Raw genomic sequence first — 19,491 nt, 5'->3', positions numbered from 1 at the left:
TTACTTATAGAAAAAGAGAACAGGTATACACAGAAAACATAAACCTATGGCTCTGTAGTCTGTATGCTTTAACCTTTCGCCAATTTATTCATTGACAGAGGGCAATAAATTCAGAATACAAACATGCACTGTAGCTACAGGCCTGGTCCCAGCTGAAATCCCCTTTTCCAACCATTACTTTCTATTATATTATATAATAGCTGCACTGAAGCGCTGTTTCCAGATCCCAATGCAATCTTTCTCTGGACTTAGTTGATCACGATCATGAACGTGTGAATACACACACATACACACAACCCCCCTAACCCCCATCGGCCAATCATGAGGTCATCCCCTCAGAGTCTCTAGGCAGAACATTCTGGAAAATGGAGGATAATCCCCAAAGTGTGAAACCATGAGTCTCCAAAGTGCCAATCATATCAGAGCGCATCTGTACGACTTCTGACCCCTATTTCTGTCAGTGTAACTCAGAACAGCTTGGCTAGAATAAGGCTAATAAGCGGAAGCAAATGTCACATCATCCAAATGCCACCCGTTTACAGTGTTGGCTGGCTAGTCGAATATGACAACATAACTTTTACATCTGAATACCACATATGCAGTTGATTGTTTCCAGATGAATCAAAAGTAGGTTGCGATTCAGGTTCAGAGATCAGGGAACATGAAAATCTGGATGTTTTAAGATGGTAGGGAAGTCCATGGTAGTCGACAGGAAAGAACACAATAAATCCAGTCCAAGTAACAAAGGTGACTATTATTCCTTTCAAAAGGTCTATTTAACAGCCAAATATCTTGTTTGAAGTCTGAATCCAGTCATTTTATACAAGAAAGGCTTCCAGGATGCCCCAGTTTAGCTTGATGGCATGGTGTAAGACATATGAATAAACTGCATGACAAAACAGTAAAACATGAGAGAAACACCTGATTGTGACAGCAGGGAATCGTCAAACGTCTGTTGGTCAAACAATCAAAGCGGGACTGCACTGATGAATGGAAATGTTGGTTGGGTGACATCACCAGGAAGCGACAACAGTGCTAATTGTTGGAGAAGGTCACAGCAGAGGTATAAAAAGAACTTGAACATTAGTGTTGAGTGAAAGAGGACTTGACGCCGTTAGAGAATTACATAGTTGTTCTGAGAAAAACCTTGAAGATGTCTGAGTTTTCACAGACATTACAGGCAAAATTTCAAATATAAGGTCAATCCTGTTTTCTTCCAAATCAAATATAGTAACTGCACAAATATTATGATTCCATTTCTGGCTGTCAACTCCTTTTCAAATCATGGTCAAATATATGTTTATATAATATATGTATTTATATATAAGTTTTATTTTAACAGATATGACTGTGGAGCAAAAACTAGAATAAAAAGAAACTTCTGTCCTTAATTTGGGAAACAAATATTAGTAGCACTTTTGAGGCTAAATGAAACCAGCAGGAAGCACAAGCAGTAGTCTCAGTAGTCAGGTGAGGTCAGCTTAGATGTTGAGCTGCTTTTCATAATTTCTTGTTGAAAAATTGTTGCAAGTTTATCACAGTTTTCCCATGTTCTCCTGCAACTCCAGTAGAATTCCCATTGAAAAACATGGGAAGTCATATAACTAAATCTTTTTGACAGAAGCATTCAGTTGAGCTACTTGCTTGCAGGACGCCTGCATGGAAATTAACTTCTGTATCTTGACTACATCAGAGTTTACAGGTTAGGCCCCTGTTGTGCTACCCGCTATTGTTTACCAGAACCATAAAGCTGATAGCAGGCCTCTGTGCTTTTGTGCTGATGGAAGAAAACCTCAATGCAGCAATACCTCATCTTAATCAAAAATAATAACAATAATACTTAACCAAATGCCATGAAGACCACAATTTATTCTCTCATTTTCTTGTGGAAAACACAGGGGGGAAGACATTTATAATATGAAGTCACCGCTCTTTGTACGCCATAACAGCGGTCACAAAGCAAAAAAGGGCATCAAAGGCAGTCATTTAATACATTCAACTTTGTTTCAATAACAAAGGCAACCTGCTATGCACTTCAACTGAACCACAACAAAGAAGCAATGGAAGGTCGCGACCTCGGAGCTTGCAAATGGATGCTGAGTGCTTCAGAGTGACTGTCAACTGTACTTTAAACACAGCGTACTCCAAAGCTCAGGGCGCAGAGTGGGGCCATTTTAACAAGCTCCCTCCACCCTGTAATGCTTGTGGGTGGGTTTTCTCCTTCAGGGTTTAACGGCATGTTTCTCAAAGGAACACAAGACAATATCCTATACTTTTCATTCTCTCTTCCCAGGCCCCCAGCATCTCTCCCTAGTTTCTCTCTCCCTCTATCTCTGCTTTGGACAGGATTGGAGGAATAACAATGTGAGAATATTTTGATTACCGTGTCAGAGACTCTTTTGTTCCCCTGATGCCACATGACATACAGAGGGGGGATAGCAAACATCCAGGTGACAGTAATATTTATGCATGTTGACATTCCTGAAGCGCTGGGTCAGTTGGAACAATTTCCACTCAGAAAGATCAACTGGAGGAGAAGCAATGAGAGGAAAGCACTGAGTGTGACATGGCTGCTCTATATCGAGGAACGCCTGTGAAACACCTAACTTTAAAAAAAAAACTAAAGAAAAGAGGAACACAAAAGAAAACATGAATACAGAGATGATGTTCAGTTGTCAGCTGCTTTATGGTTTGGAAAAGCCCTGGCTCAAAAACAAAGATGCAAAATGATAAAGGCTGGAAAATGAAAAGAAAAATTGTGAAAAGAGTGAGTTAATGTGGTCCATCTGGGGAACTACAGTATGCTGCTCAACAAAAATCTGGCTCTGGGAGATGTGGCGGCCAAAGCCTCCGTTTTATAATTGTTTGAACTTCAAAACCGGTTCTCTCCTACGACATTAGTTTGCTTACAAATATTTTGCCACAAATAGAATGCAGATTGCCATTGCTTAGTAAAACCTAGTTGTATCCAGAGCTCTGACATTCAGCAGGCTGCGGTGCTGTGCTCAACACGTAGAGTTTAAGACCTAGGCCTTCCCAGTACGACTCCAGGCTCTCGCCAAACCCACCATGCCCCGCTCCTAATCTTCAGCAATCAAGAATGATTTAAAAGGTCTGACAGACACCCTTACAGCTCAACAGGAGACTTATTGCATCAGTCATCCTGAACAGATCCACCAATATAAACCAAAACCCTGATTCAGATCCACCAATCAAATCCAACGGTTGGGTTAGGGGTGATTTTGAGGACACGCAGGAATTACCCCATATCGCTACAATAACACTGGCTATTTGTATAAGCAGGATGCGAAGTAGTTGTATTACTTAGTGCAGGAAGTGTTCAAAAATGCCAGAAGACAATTTCTAGATTAACACCATGAATGTGCTAGTGAAAACAAACAGAGGGGAAAAGTGGCTCGACCGTCATGATGTAAGTATTCAGAAATGATACACAGACTCTCTCTTCTCGTCCAGCATAATCTCTTGGCTGGGATAGGATGCTGCTGAATGGACTTCATCACCAAATGCTTCCATCATTTATGATAAACAAGATATCAGCCACATGGTAAACAAAATAGGGACGGCAAAAACAGAAAATTTATGATTAAGTTATCGCGGAGCTAAAGCTAGATGGAGAACTTGGCGGAGAAAATGTCGCTGATAAATGGATGAATGGCCCTTGCGCATGTAATATAAAACATTTATATTAACTCCTTCTCTTACATCCCCAGACAACTGAAACAAGTCTCTTAACATTTCTTTGGTGACTGATTAAATTAAGATGAAGGCCAGATGTGGAAAAAAGGTGTGATTATACTATAAGACACACTACAGCAAAAGTGTAAGCGAATGAGAGACAGAAGCACCCTTGGGTCTGTCTTAATTGCAGTGATTCCAGCCCCCAGAGAAGCAGAGTGATGATCATCATCTTTCTTTCCTTTGTCCTCTCTTCCTGCCTCTCTTCGTTCTTTCCATGGGAATGGAGTAGAGAACAACTGGCTCTCATTAGCTGTCACTGTCCCTACTTAGTTTTGAGATTTGTGTGTGGGTAATTTTCTAATCTAATATTCAAGCTGCAGTGTTTACACTTGCCAAGAGTCCCTGAGTGAGGTGGTCTTGATGGTGGCGGTGACGTCTGAAAGTTGTGGGTGTGACAGTGTCTGTGTGTGGGTGAGCTACTGTGAGAATTCCTGCATGTGACTGAGATCAGAGTTTGAAATACAACGTGCGAACTTTTGAGTGTCATTTGTGTACACGCACGTCTATTAATTGTGTCTTTGGAACATAACAAATACATTTTAAGGAGTACGGACTCAATATAATCCTTCTTTTATTCCAGCGCTGTTTATATTTAGTGGGTAAAGCGAAGTGTGGCAATGCACCACAAAACACAGACACGCACACAGTGAAAACACATACCCAGTGCAGCAGAGTTATACAGCAAAGTAATCATCAGGTTACAGCCTGGCCCTCAAGATCACTCATCCAAGCTTTCAACTTAACATCATTAGCTTTGGCATTATGTTTTCAACAAACAAACAACAAAAGAGACTTCAAACTGCATTGTCTTCAGCATGAGCTCGGCGGTTCACGAAAGCAGACACTTGAGAGACTTCAAAAAGCAGCGGAGATGCCTTTCATTAGGTCATGGAGTGTTCTTCTGAAACGCCTGCTTTCGCTGCCTGGCGGCCATGTCTGTATTCTCTGCTTTAGTAACAAGGTTGTGGGGAAACAGCAACAGCAGAGAAAACAACGGCGACCTGAGGTGAGATGGGGCTGTTTTGAGAGGGACGGGGTGGGAGGTGGAGGGTTGATGGGGAAAGAGCCCCAGGTGGTCTGCTGAGGACTGTGAGTGATGCTGCTGTGATCAACCCACAGCCTGGGGAGCCAGCACTCATGGTTACAAAAGGACACACTTGCAAGCACACACCGGCGCGGATTCAAGAGAGGGCGCACCCACACACAGTGAACATGTGTGCACAAACAAACGCAGAGAAACACACACATAGGATCACATACAAATTCAAAGAGCGGCATGAAGACAAGAACAATCCTGGCTCGCTGTCTATTTACAGAGCTGAAATTAGAAGAGGAGGATTGAAGTAATCTTCCTTTAATTTCTGTCTGGATGCACTCCCAGGGCTGAGTGAGACAAAGGCTCTGATGTGTTGTACGTTAGGTTCTCAAAGGAGAATGATGCAAGACCCCCTGTCCCCTCATCTGGGTTATTGGGGAGGGCCTTGATAAGGGGGACGTAAAGGACAAGGCTAGAGGACCCATCAGTACAAGTTAAACCATGGAAGAAAAAGCTTGCATGACTACAAAAATGACCTTCAGATTTCAGGATAACTTGGCTGAATTGGAAGAGCAGAATTCAAGAGGATATTACAGGAGAAGGAACAATTTCAGGTGTTTAAAAACATGATCACTGGTATACTGGTGGGTTTCACAAGCAGAGTTAAAGATGGAAGAAACACCTGTAACACTTTAAACTGAAAACTAACTCATCAGCACACACGATTTTTTTTCTGTTCTGGCTAGAGTACCGGGATGTCAAAATACTGCAACTCAAATGAACACATTTGAAGAACTGACTTTAGCTAAGGACTACTCCAGGTGTTGGAACATATGAAGTGTGTTTTATTCATCTTTAACATACACATGTAAACCACTGGAACGGCTCCAAACAGACAAACTGAAACAGGTGAGCTATAAAATCAAGCCCCCCTCCACTTGATTATCCAAATCATTTGAGCTATGTTTTTGAGTTGGGTCTCAAGTGGCTACATGGCACCTATCTGTACATATCTATCATTGCCCAGACTTCATTTGGGCCTCTCTCAGGTTTCAGGGCCAGTCACAAGCCATGAGTACAAAGACATCATTCATTTCACACATACATTCATAGAGAGGATAATGTTTGGCTCTTCAAAAATACACTTGAAGAAAAACTAAGACACAATAAGACAATCCTTAAGGGCACAAAACATGTTATAATACGGTTAGGGCTGCAACTAATGACTACTTTCACAATCTCTTGATGTTTTTTTTAAAAAAATAACTGATCTATAATGCGTCAGAAAACAGTGAAAATGCTGACCATGATTTTCCAGAGACCGAGGTGATGTCCTCAAATTGCTTGCTTTGTCCAACCAAGAGTCAAAACCTCAAAGCTGTTTAGTTTACATTAACAAAACAGACTTGAGATTTGAGATGGTGGAACCAACAAATGTTTGGCATTTTTGCTTGATAAATGACTTAAACAATTAATCGATAATCAAAGCTGCTGTTGATTAATTTTCTGCTGACCGACCTATTGATTAATCAACTGAACATTTTAGCACTAAATAAAATCTTGGATGGCTTTGACTATGACTAGAGGATTAAATGTGCAGACTCATCATATTTCATATTTTACCCCTATGTGACCTGAATCACATAGTAGCAGGGATGCTGGGAAAAAAAAACAAAAAAGTGCCTGCAGCCATGGAAAATCTTCCAAGTCTCTGGAATGATGTGAGAATTTTGTTTTAGGGTAAATATTTAGTTTAATGAGAGCAGTCCAAGAGGAACTCAGTAGTACTCCAGTCAACCACAGGACTTGAAAAATTACAGAGAATGAGATACATTAGTACGATCAAATACAAACACATCCACATGCATGCCTGTACACACATGCAAACCCACATGCACAGTCACATGCACACACACTTTTACTACACTATCCAGGTTACGGAGAGAGAGAACTCAATACTCCCCATCACCTGTTATTCTAGGTGGAATCTTGCTTATACAGGTGTAGAGAGAAAAAAAAAATCTGTTTCCTCTTTTCACCTCTTCAGACAAAAATTCTGGGCTTTTTCACTGAACAAAGTCTACTATGGTGTGTGTACATATGTGTCTGTACTAGTTGGCCTGGTGTGCCCTGCTTTTACTAGTCCCCTGGGTCTGTGACCCTGTTTCCCTTGCAGGCAGAGAAAGAGGGCACTCCTGACTCCTCCTCACCTGAGTCGACACCCGATCCCGTGGTTGACGGCGGGGGCCCTGCTGCCTCTCCTCAAAGGCGCCGTTTGTTTCCCTGCTCTAACAGAATTCCAACCTTTGTGATTTTATCTAGAGTTTTCACGCCAATTTTGCCAAAACTGATTGAGGAGAGAGCAAATTCAGCTGCTACTGATCTCAAATAGATTGAGTTTCCAAGGGGCCAATTTAAGAATGTGCCACGGTTATGCTTTGAGAAGAAGGTAGGTCGGGGTGCGGGGGCTGAACAGGGAAGGTGAGTTGTTATGACTGGCTGTCAATTAGCAGTTGATTCACACAGGAGGGTCAGTGAGACATGAACAAAAAAGGAAAAAAAAGATATGGTTTCATAACAAAAGAAGGGCAGCGAGATGAACACTAGCTATGAAAATATGTATGTTTAAGATAAGCTGAGACAACGACGCTTACTTAACAGATGTAAGGCAGCCAAAATGGAAAAGGAGATGGCTGCGCAGGGAGCCTTATTTATTATTACTCGCAGCAGCAACAGGGCGAATGAAAATATTGCTAAGCAGGATGGGAAGAGGTCAGGGTGAAAAGGATCTGGCCCTCAGAGAGGGTTAATAGCCAGGTTGACTGGTTAAGAGCTGACCTCTTAGGAACGTCAGCTCCCACATTTACAGACGAATACTTTGGACAGAGCCAGGAATCAAAGCAAACACCGGATTTGGACTCTCTTTTTCTCACTGTGTCATGTCTCATCTCTGCGGATTTCTCCCTTACTCTTGTTCCCTCTTGCATTCTCTGTCATTTTGGCCATCCTCTCTCAAGCTGTTTCCACTCTCTTACTGTCTGCTCTGTTCCTTTTCCGTGGTTCGGATTTTCACTCTCATCTTATGTCTCCCTATTTCTGTTGGCCAGCAGAGTACATAAAAGCTCCTCTGACACCTCACTGTCCTGGAGAGATCGGAGGTCGAGAGAGAAACTTCTCTTCTCAAAGCTCAACAGCTACGAGACAATATGAAACACTCATCACAAAGAGGAGTGGTCTTGGAAATGGTTTACTTTAAACATACACAGACAAGGATCCAGCCCCAGGTCGCTCGCTGAGCCAAGCTTGTCAACAACACCATGGCTTAGATAAGCCGTCTTATGTGCTTTTGACATTCAGTTAATACTCCTACATGAATGAGAGCTAAATTGTTATACAAGAGAGCAGAATAGGTCACCAAGCTTCCAAGCTCCCACAGTGTAACATTTAGCAGCATTTGGAGTGAAGACTGAGGTGCAGAAAGCTCTTCATTTGTGTCATAGGTTTTACTGTTTTATTTATGTACAAGCAAAGCCAAAAAAAATGACTGCTGATTGATCTACATCACAATATGCCTTGTTATCAAAAGACAACAAAATACTGGAAAGCTCTGATACTCCAATTTATACATCAGAAAATTTTGAAACATACGAAAGAAACAGTGAAAAAAAAAAAAGATTGTTCACTGTCCAAATACATTTGACTTCATTTGAGTGTGGCTGTGTGGGTGATGTGCACAAAAAACACATCCATCAGTGAAACACTGCCTCCTCCACACTAATAACTTAAAACTGCTGTCCAAACCCACTGACAAACCAAACCAGCTACCGACCAGCGTGTTCGTGCCTACTGTAAATTCACTTCTCACAGCAGTTCGTCTTGGCCAGCAATCTACCCCGCTGTCTAAGTAGTGTATTAGTCCAGCTTTGCGTGAGAGTGCAGCCCGCGTGCGTCCTTAGTGCAGGCGTTTAGGACTACACAGATGTACTAGTACAGTAATATCATAATCTACAGACTGTCAAATTCTATCTGCCTCTAGAGGAGGAACCCTCTCCACTGTCAGCCAGCTAGCTACGTAACTAGCCAGCTCTGGAAGGACCAACACTTTTCCAACCCAGGAGCTGTGCCAGTCCCACGAGGAAAAAAGAGATGAATGAGAGAAGACAAAGAGCATAGAAAAGAGAGGAAAGTGATGAAAAAGGGGAGCAAAAGAAAAGAGTTGTATAAAGGTTAAAATACACAGGACACTGAGAGAGAAAGACAGTGTAGGGTGTTAGATAGAAGCCTCACAATGTCATCTGATGTGGTATGTGATACAAAAAGGAAGGAAATAAAAGAAAAGAGAGATAAAGAGGGAGAGAGGAAGAATAGAGATAAGGCAGGTAATGGGTGATTGAGAGGTTTTAGCCATGTGTGTTTACTAAAATCTGTAATTCAGAGGTTCCTGTGATGCCTGATACCTTGCCCTGAACCTGGGTACTGCTTACTGCTATGTTTGTGTGTGTGCACTGGCATCAGTGTGTGTGCGTGTGCATGAGTGTTGGAGGAAGTCTAAAGCCCCGTTTCCCATGCGTGTAATCATCCCAGGATGAGGTGGAGGATGAAGCCGAGCGGGACTTCCCCTGCACCAGAGGGTATTTTCCTCTCACACTGTGGTACAAGCACATGGCTGACCCGGGCTGCCTCTGTATGTGTGTGTGTCAGAGAGAGAGAGAGAGAGAGAGAGAGAGAGCGCAAGAGAGCGAGAGGGCGAGACACATACAAACATGGGACAAGGGAAGCGATTTTAAAATATTCGATATTCTTGCTCTTTACCAGTTTGGTGCGACATTACTAAAATACTTTGAGCTTGTCATTGTGGCAAATGCGTGACAGCCAGACAGTGATGAGAGGCTACACTATAAAACTTGTATAACGGAGTCGTTGATATTCAGGTGACAAATAAGAGAATGATATGGTGTGTGTGGAGGAAGAAGGAGAAGCTGCTAGATGAGAAGATGAGAGAGTTGTACGCTTTCACACAAACTCGTTAACTTCTCCGCTGCTCTTTCTGAAGAACAAATAGCGTCATAGCGGAGCCGACACACACACACACACACAACGCAAACGCACACATGCGCACAAACACACGCATAGGTCAGCTGTTCAGTCATAAAGCAGCATTACAGTACTGGCTCCCAAATAAAAGGCTGCAGGCAGTTGCACGCAGAGAATGTGGGGACCATGTGTGTGTATGTGTGTTTGTGTGTGTGCGTGTGTGTCGGTATACACTTCTGTGTTGCTGGGTGACAGTACCGATGACAGACCAGTGAGATAAGTCCCAGAAGCCGCTCTATCATCTATTCATAGCTCCCTGTCTGTGAGATCTCCTGCTGCTGAAAGCTGCCTGATCTCAACCCAGCCTCACTTTATCATCATTAACATCAACCAAAAAATACGGAGATGAAGTCAAACTGTGACGGACCGTAGCTAATGCTGTGATAAACATCCTAATAATGCCGTGATTTAAAGAGTAACAAATCTGCTTTTGGACTGCTTAGAAATCAAGTTGCATTTGCTTTGCTTCTTAATCATGATTTAAGTGGAAACTGGTATACAATGGAAACTGTGGACAAGAGGCTACATTGCACAATGACACAGAATGTAACAGATAATATGAAAATAACAATCTAGGACAACATATGACTTTATCAAAGCAAAGCTCAGTGACTCGAAATGACTGAAATCACACTCAAGGCTTGCACACATTGCCCACGCGCCTGCCTTGCCTCACCACTGCCAGGGAACCCAAAAGCCCCTACAAAACAAATTCATTAACCCAGACAATAAAACACAGCTGTGAGGGGCGATGGGAACTGTTTGAAATCAGTGCCCGGGATTGTGGAGAATCTGTTCAAGGCAAACAGCGTGTTCTCAAAATGTCTAGGAAAGGGGAAAAAAATGTAAAAAAGAGGGAAGGATTTGGAGAGAGTGAGCAAGGAGCAGTGTTTAATTTAAACTCTTGCTGGGGACAGCGCTGACTGTGGAGATGCTTTATTGAAGCACAACAACAAAAACAATTCCCCTGCACCAGATGCTGCACCGGGACCTGTTTTTAATTGAATCCTTTGAACAGGTTGTATAAAGGAAGTACAAACAAAACTGTCAAATACTGTAAATATCACAGATGAAGTTGGATTTGAATTAAAAAAAGAAGAGATACCTGTTCCAAATCTAGATTCTGATATTGTGGAAACTGGCAATGGAAATACATCTGAACTTTATGATTATTATTTGTAACCTGTTAGCAGGGGGTGGATAAGCATCTGTTTTACTCTATTCGATTAGTCTATTCAAAGAATTTCAAAAGCCTTTACCTTTTCCAAACTCATACTCCAAACAATGTCAGTGCGCATACTACTGATATCATTTGATGGTGGTGTGTCTAATGTGTTAGCAGGGGGTAGACAGGCTGCTGGCAGAGCAGACTGTGAGTGAGGAGAAGCAGCCCTCTGAGCATGGAATCACATAATGTTGTAGTTAAACACACCACTAGAGGGCTCTGCAGCTTGCAGAATGGGCTTCTGCAGACCGGAACACACCAGACCCAACCATGTCTTAGTCATACTGACCTCCCTGCTGCAAGGTCTGGGCCAAGCAGCCGGACAGATGCAGTCGCCAAAAGACTTACGACACTGAGATAGATGGAGGTACAAATAGTTTTACAAAGAGTGTCCAAAAAGTCAAAGCCAGACCACATTTACTCAGAGTAACCTCCGTGCTCTGCAGCTGCACAGAGGTGAAGACACAAACTGACTGACCTCAGTGTTAATGATACTGTTAGGCTCTATAATGGCACTACTATAAAACTAAATGAGTAAAGAACATGGTATAATGCACCTGAAATGAATATGGTATAATAAAAATAAAAAGTGAAACACAGTGAGCTCCCAACAACTGTGACCAAAAAGCTAATATTAAATAAAAGTAGGGGTATTTTCCCAAGCATATATTCCTCATTTCTCAATAGTGAATGGATGATCATTATATTACATCACTCTGGACCTGCGGGTCATTTCAATTTCACTTAATTCAGCTGGAGGCAGTAATAACACAGCAATTATATATGAACTTCTGAACAAAAAGTTAACGGTTCCAACCTTTGGATAAACTGGGAAACAACTTGAGCAACTACCCCTTAATCCTGCTCAGAACAAATGAGCAGAAACCCGAAAACATAGAGGAAGGTTTCAGTGCGCATGTGTGGAAACAAGCAAGTGTGTTAAGCAAGGTGGAAAAGTTAGAAAATATGCTCGGTTTGCCTTGAGAAATAAAGCTAAAAAAAAAAAGTTTGAGGTTAATCCAATTTGAATAACATTCTCAAGTGTAGCAAAGCATTGAAGAAAAAGGTCGATAACCACATTTTTAAATTTTCATCTATTGCCTGGACCTCCCAGAATAGTTGCTGAGCTTTCCCATCGTGCCTTGAACCTGGATGAACCCTCCGTAGCCGTTAGCTGCCCCTCAACAGAATCAATCCATGAATCATTACAAGTCAGGGGTGAGGGCTCCGAGATCACCCAAATTAAGACCAGATGCACAGCCGGCACCTCCTTAAGACTGACTGTATAAATAACTAAATAAATTAATAAATGAAAAAAAAACCCATTGTCAGTCTAATATGTTTCTATTATGTTACTTAAACAAATTTGAGAGAAAGATTGACTTTTAGATGTCCACTGTAATGCTTTTTTATGGTGTATAAATGTAACATGGTACTGCTTGTATTACTTACTACAGCACTGACAAGAACATCTGTAATGGTAACAGAAACAGAGCATGATCACTTTACCGATACCCATTCATCTTTTTTTTTTTGTTTTGTTTTTCCTAAGAAGCCATCAACATAACTTTATAGAAGCCTTTACAGGATCTGAGTCATCTGACGCAGTCACTGCACGTCAACACACACTTCCCCCCGTAAGAGAAGAGAGAAAAGATAACAGTAAAATCGCTCTGTCAACTCACTTTATTTCATCCCATTCACCCTCCTCTTCTCCCCTTCCCTCTTCTACGACTCCCATCTTCACCACAGCTGGTAAATATTTTTATATTGTGTTCCATTAGAAAGCTTTATTAAGCGGTCAGACGGGGCAAATGGCGCCTGGGAGCTCCCTGTCCTGTAAACAATAGGAAGGGCCCTGAAAGCTGCAGCTGAGTACAGTGCAGTAAACTAAGGCCACATTAGAGAACTGCCTTGCTCTGAGTGAGTAAATATTTAAATGTGTTAGATTCACCCAAAATAGGCAGGGGCGATAGTTAGGGGCGATGTATCAGTAAAACTTTTGTGATAGATTTTTGAGCGAAACTGGCTTGGTCCTGTGGAGTGATTAGTGAACGGATGTAGAGAAAGAGAGAGGTGATCTTAGGGCCAAAGTGTGATGTGTGAGGGTGTGAATGTAACTGTGCTGTACGACCAGGCTTCATATGTCATGATGTGTGTGTGTGTGTGTGTTTTGGAGTACAGCACAAATCATACAATCCATAGAAGAGAATTCAATATTACAACTATTGCATTCTGACGTTTGACTTTCAACAAGCAACATAGATTCTCATGTCAAAATAGATCAAAATAGATAATCAGTATGGTTCACTCTAATGTATGTAGCTCTTTGTATATAGTATATGTTATATATAGTATCCGTTGGTGAGTGGATGTCATCATGCATATGTCAGTGTGCATTAGTTCTCTTATTTGTTGATACGAAATATGTACCTCAGTGCTTTTCTCAGGAGCGTCCATGCCCACCATGTTGTCTCTGAAAAGCTGCTGAAGAAGCTGCACCTGGGCAACGCTGAGGTAGAAATCCAGACTGCTGGTCACGTTCACCTCCAGAGAGTGGCCACACACCACTACCTCCTAGACAGATGAGGGAGAGATAGTACAGGGGGGAAATGAAAAGAGGGAGGCAGGAGGAAGGAGCCGGAAACTCATTCAAAACAACATCGGGATTGATTGTGACCTCATGCGCTGGCTCTCTCTTTTCTAACTTTTATACTCTTTCTCAGTCTATTTACTTTCAATCTCTCCTCTGTTTTGCTCCCTTTAGTTCATTTGTTCCCTCTCTCCCTTCTTCCCTCTGTCCTCTCCAGGGTCCCACCCACAGCCAGCAGTTCAAACTTCAGCCTTGAGGCTACATCTAACAGGATATCACTGACTAATACTCAGCACAGAACCACACACACACACACACACACATAGCCCAAACCTACAGTAACTACACACAATGCTGTTTACCACCGCTGTGTAAAATAATCTATTCAGCCGGTAAACACATAAAATGTTTTTTTTTTAAATATCCAATATAACCTTCACTCCACAGTTAGTTCCTGTTTTTAATGTATGATTGATATGAAGTGTTTTTTTATTTTTATTAGTAGTAGCTGAAGTAGTAGCAACAGTACTTAACACATAAGGTCATTATATCATGAGGTTACAATAATATTTAGAGAATGTGTTGCAGGGGTGAATACAGATAGCTGTTGCATTTGTATAATAAGCATGCATAAATCTGTTATAAGCAGTTAGAGGCTTGTTGAAAACGAATACGAATATTTTATAGACAGTGTTGTAATTTATCTACAGTACGTAAAGTCCTGCTCTGTTTGTGTTGTTACTGGCTCTGAGTCTCCATATCTCAGGGAGTTATACAAATCGTGTATGTGTGTGTGTGTGTGTGTGTGTGCACGCGTGTGTGAGCGCATGCATGAGTGTGTGAGTGCAAACTATGAATTAGCTGTTACGCATTGTCAAGGGACACGTTAGCGTGGACGGACAAGGCATCAAAGAGGCAGGAAGTCTAAGAGCTGTGCCAGAAAACATCAGCTGTATAAGCAGAAAGGTTTGAACTCTGTGGGTCAAAAGCCTCCATTACATGGTGCAATGGCTGAGGGATTCCTAATGAGTAAGTTACTGTATGTTAAGAGGCAAAACGTAAATACTTCTGACATCTCACATAATCAATGTCTATTTTCATATGAACAACGTATTGTGAGAGTAATGGTTGCAATCATGGTTATAACAGGTCATGGTCAAAGGTCATAAGATGTCAGTGTAAGTAGTGAACAAACTTCTACAAAAATAAATGAAGAAAAATATGCAACCTCTGGCTGACTGTTTGAATTTTTGCAAATCGCAACATTTTAGAACTTATTATCAATTATCCAACTACTTTACTTTGACAGTAAAAAATGTTATTATAAATATAGTTTTTAAAAAAAAGTTTTTAGTCGATTTAATTTACAACAATACAGATATAATAACTCTTTTTTATTTGGATTGAAATACTTTTAAGAGAAATATGTCATGTCGGATCCTTAAAACGCTGTGCTGAGTCCATACTGACCTCTGCCTGTCCGCTTTCGGGGGACAGATTCTTGCTGAAGATGATGGCTGGGGCAGCAGTCACTCGAACAGAGAAGTCAGTCAGGATTGGTGTCAGGATGGCCCGGCGCTCCTGGTGTCTCCTGATACTGAACAGATGCAGACAAGATCATACTGTTAGCACTTCTTCAGGCAGGTTCCATAGCTTGGATGTTGATGTTAATAATAACTGTAATCAAGGTTCTCGAGGTAGAGATGTATATTTTCACGCAGGTCTACGTATAATTTAACTTAATGGAAATTTTATTTAAAAAAAATACTTATTTCTGAATCATACTTTAGTTAAAAGTGTTTAGTTGTGTTAGTGTTAGTGTTGAAGTGACTCTAGCATTACACTACAATAGTAAGAGCATCCATAAGGGACCACTTATTCACTAAACTTCCTCAACCTTTATTTACTAATAACTTGTTATGGTTACCAGTTGTAAAATCTTTATATGACTGTCCCATCTGCCTAAGAGAGACAAGTCAACACAACACAGTCAAAACCACAAAATGTTCACAACTGAGCTATTGTTATGCCCCTAGCTGACAGCCAGACACACATTTCAAACTTGCTCTGGCATTTCAAATTCAAACCAGTAGGATGAAAAGCTGAACTCAAAATAAGAGACTTCAAAATTGATTCTTCCTTTCAGGCCAGACCTGTGAAATATTTCCATAACTGAGCTTTTTAAATTTCTGGTCTAACACATTTTAGCTGGAAGCTTGAATACGGTAACAGAGACGGAGTGAGACGTTATTTGACAAGTCTCAATTGGGAACACCCCTTAATTGTATACACAAGATCAAACTGAGACCTTCTCACATCAGCTCTCTCCATTTCACTAATGTTCATTCCCACAATCAAGTCATATTTGTGGGAACATTTGTTAGCAGTAAAACAAATATACAAGTGGGCTTTATAAGGTGGTGTTAATTGCCACATCTGCTGCTATTAAAACAATCAAGCCGTACAGCTTCCAATATTTATAGTTGGCCAGGATTATAAAAGTCCCTGTTTCTAGGTGGCCTAGAGTACAGTACTTGACCAGAGCCAATATCATATTCACTTCTGCTACACAAATGTGCATTACGAGTGCCCTTAAGGGATTATTTTCTGACACATTTCTTTGCATAGAGAGTTTGAGGGAGGCCTAATTCGGAGCTGAAATGATATTTGAGGCCAATTGGTGTTGGCTAATCTCCCCTCAGACAGGGATTGAAACAATGAGTGTCTCGTTGCAGGGGACAGGTGCTATCATTCACCAGCAAGGCAAGCAGGCGTGAGGCTCCGTTTACCAGTAATATTGGGGCCTCTTACTCGGCTGGAGAGCTGTGTGTGTGTGTGTGTGTGTGTGTGCGTGTGTGTGTGAGATTGTGTGTGTGTCTGCGCTTTGGAATGGGTGTGGTGCAAACAACAAAAGATGGAAAGAATGACTTTTCTTTCATACAGTGCTTCGGTAGTGTGAACAGTAAGTGGAGATTCAGTGGCATGGGCAAAAAGGGAGAGGCCTGCATTGGGTGGCTGACAGGAGGGGAGGTGGAGGGAGTTCACAGCTCCCTGACACAGGGTCTTTCCTAGCCGGCAACTACACACTGTGACGAGGACAGATCCTGTCAGTGGATCCATGGTGCTGGAATTTCCTCACAAAACCTCAGGAAGCCAACTGAGGCCACTGCAGATCCGCAACTACTGGAATTGAACCCAAAAAACTTGCAGAGTGAACATGCCTCTAGTCCAAAGCTGGAGAGAGAGGGGGGTATCGATGTAGGGAAAGACGGGAAGGTGTGAACTTTGGAAGTGGTGTGTGTCAAAACTTGTTACAACCGAGGTGGTGTATTTCTGCGGGTGATTGCAGCAGACAAGTAAAGCTGTGAACTTGACTCCCCTTTCCTCAGTGTGTTGGAACATTCTAAATCACATGTTCAGTTATGACTTGGTGGTGGTAGCGGCTGAGGCTGGGGTATACACTGCAGCACGCAGCAGTACAGTGAAGCCCATTTTCCAACATAGCCTCCATTGCTGTTCCCGTCACGGCAAGGAGTGTGGGAACAAGGAGGCAACAACCGCCACCTTCAATGATTTGTTTGGAAGCTAAAAGTGAGAGTGAAAAATTAAAAACCTCAACAGCAGCAGCAGCAGCAGCAGCAGCAGCAGCAGCAGCAGCAGCAGCAGCAGCAGTTCAGACCTCCTCAGCTTGACTACACAGAGACATATTTGCTTACTGGTGTGAACTTAAATCATAAAGAGTATGTAAATGTGTAGAGATGAAAGGAAATAGCAGAACAAATGCTGCAAGGAGCTAAACCTTCTGATTATTACATGATTTATTACTATGACATTCACAACAAGTTACTGTCAAACCTAAGTGAGCTGCTTTACAATATAACACTGTGTGTCAATTGTTTGAGTATAAAAGCAACTGTTAAGCTACATGTTAGGTCATCCTATAATCAAGTTCTGAATCAAAATCCAGACCCGCAGCTATAGTATGTTGGAAGTTGAGTCTACTCAAAAGGCATTCAGCATCTTCTGGAGCCCAAAGTGTGAGCCCAAAATCTCACCTCATTGCCCTTTCAGACAATCTGACCTTGGCACTGGGCCTGAGCAGCCTTGTTTTCATTCACAGAGAGAAAAATTGAGAGTAAGAACGAAAAAATGTGAGTGAATTGAGTCCCAGTAGCCCCTCGCTCATAGCGCTAATCAGACTCAACAGTAAGATCGCCAAGCAGAGCGTAAGATTCTAACGTAGGCCCAAGTCCGCTACTTAAAAGGGCTGTTAAAAAAAAAAAAAAAAAAAACATAGAGAATTTCAACACAAGTGAGGAATTTGGGATGGATGGTCAAAACTACAAGGGAAACATAGCAAGAGTTAAACGAAATCAGGGTGGTTTATTGGTTACAGATACCATCCCATCTATCCTCTCCTTTGTCTTGTTGAACTGTCAAACACTAAAGCTCCACTTACTTGGTCACAATGAGTCATTCTGGCTGAAAGCATCATTTAAATGACAATGACTGATATGAAATATGAACAATAAGACATAAGAATCCTTTTACTGACCAAGTGAGTACAAAAAACATTACTTATTTTCTAACCAATATGGCATGTGACTTGCAACAAAGGCCCCTGTCCGGATTTGAACCTGGGATGCAGTGATTACATTTTCTGAAGAAGAAATCTTAATGGTTGTTGCAATAAAGGGTCTTAAAGTGCAGTGTGTAGAATTTAGTGGCATCTAGTGGAACAGACTTGGCATAAATGGAATATAATATTCATAAGTATGATTTAATTGGTGTATAATCACATGAAAATAAGAATCATTGTATTACCTTTGAATGAGCCCTTTATATCTACATAGGGAGCGGGTCCTCTTCTATGGAGGCTGCCATGTTGCACCGCCATGTTTCTACAGTAGCCCAGAACGGACAAACCAAACACTGGCTCTAAAGAGGACCTTTCGCGGCCACTGTAGGTTCTCCTACATGCTTGGAAGGGGGGGATGTATTCAGTTGATTGCAATCTGCAACCTCCCCGCTAGATGCCACTAAATTCTACACACTAGTCCTTTAAGACAGATCTGATAGTGTGTGTGTGTGCGCGCATGTGTAAAGTAAATATAAGTGTACATGATGAGTACGTATAAATGTTTGCACGCGTTTGCAATAGCGTTTGTGTGTGTTGAAAGGTGTGTGTGTGTGTGTGTGTGTCTGTGTGTGTGTGCATGTATCTCAGCCAGCCTCATTCTAAGCCCTGATGACCTGAGAGCATTCAGTCTCAATCAGGCCCGTGTTGATTTTGCACTGCATTCTTCCACGAGGCTTATTTTTAGTTGACAGGGAACAAATCTGGACTCTTTGCCTGTGATTCTGTGATTTTTGGGTCTGTTCCCTCTCAAAACATGAGTGGAAAAAAAGGATGTGGGGCCAAACAGGCTGTTACACTTGTGCTTGTTTTAGCTCCCGAGTCTATAAAAAAATGACAGGGTTTGTAATTATGACTGTGCATGGAGAGGCTCCATGATAGGGAGCTAACTCAATAACTACATGCTGCTCCCACATCAAGACTGATGAGATAAATTACATTCACAGTAGATCACCCACACAGCACCTGACTAGGGTTGCATCAATTTAATCTAGCAGCAATTCAATTCAAACTTTCAAAATATATAAATAAATAAAAAATTAGACAATTGAAAATGGAAATCTAAATGTATCCAATCAAAACTGACATAGAAATCCATTGTTGTCCAATTCCTATTTGTAAGTTGCTTTATAAATTTGATGAGCTGA

General features: G+C 41.6%; 1 protein-coding gene across 3 annotated transcripts in view; it reads right to left on the bottom strand.

The window, feature by feature from the left end:
• The window catches only part of LOC137191923 (intermembrane lipid transfer protein VPS13B-like), a 343,015-nt gene that overhangs the window by 96,219 nt on the left and 227,305 nt on the right, over window positions 1-19,491 (bottom strand). For all 3 annotated transcript variants that reach the window (XM_067602417.1, XM_067602414.1, XM_067602415.1), the window contains exons 33-34: window positions 15,178-15,304; window positions 13,548-13,691 (exon numbers count right to left, since the gene is read on the bottom strand). In XM_067602417.1, the coding sequence (XP_067458518.1) occupies window positions 13,548-13,691; window positions 15,178-15,304 (271 nt within the window). The remainder of the gene's footprint in view (window positions 1-13,547; window positions 13,692-15,177; window positions 15,305-19,491) is intronic.

The sequence above is a fragment of the Thunnus thynnus genome, chromosome 10 (genome assembly GCF_963924715.1).
Source record: "Thunnus thynnus chromosome 10, fThuThy2.1, whole genome shotgun sequence".
In the NCBI taxonomy this organism is placed as follows: domain Eukaryota; kingdom Metazoa; phylum Chordata; class Actinopteri; order Scombriformes; family Scombridae; genus Thunnus; species Thunnus thynnus.
The sequence above is the reverse complement of the archived record's forward strand: the minus strand, read 5'-3'. Positions and strand labels throughout refer to the sequence as shown.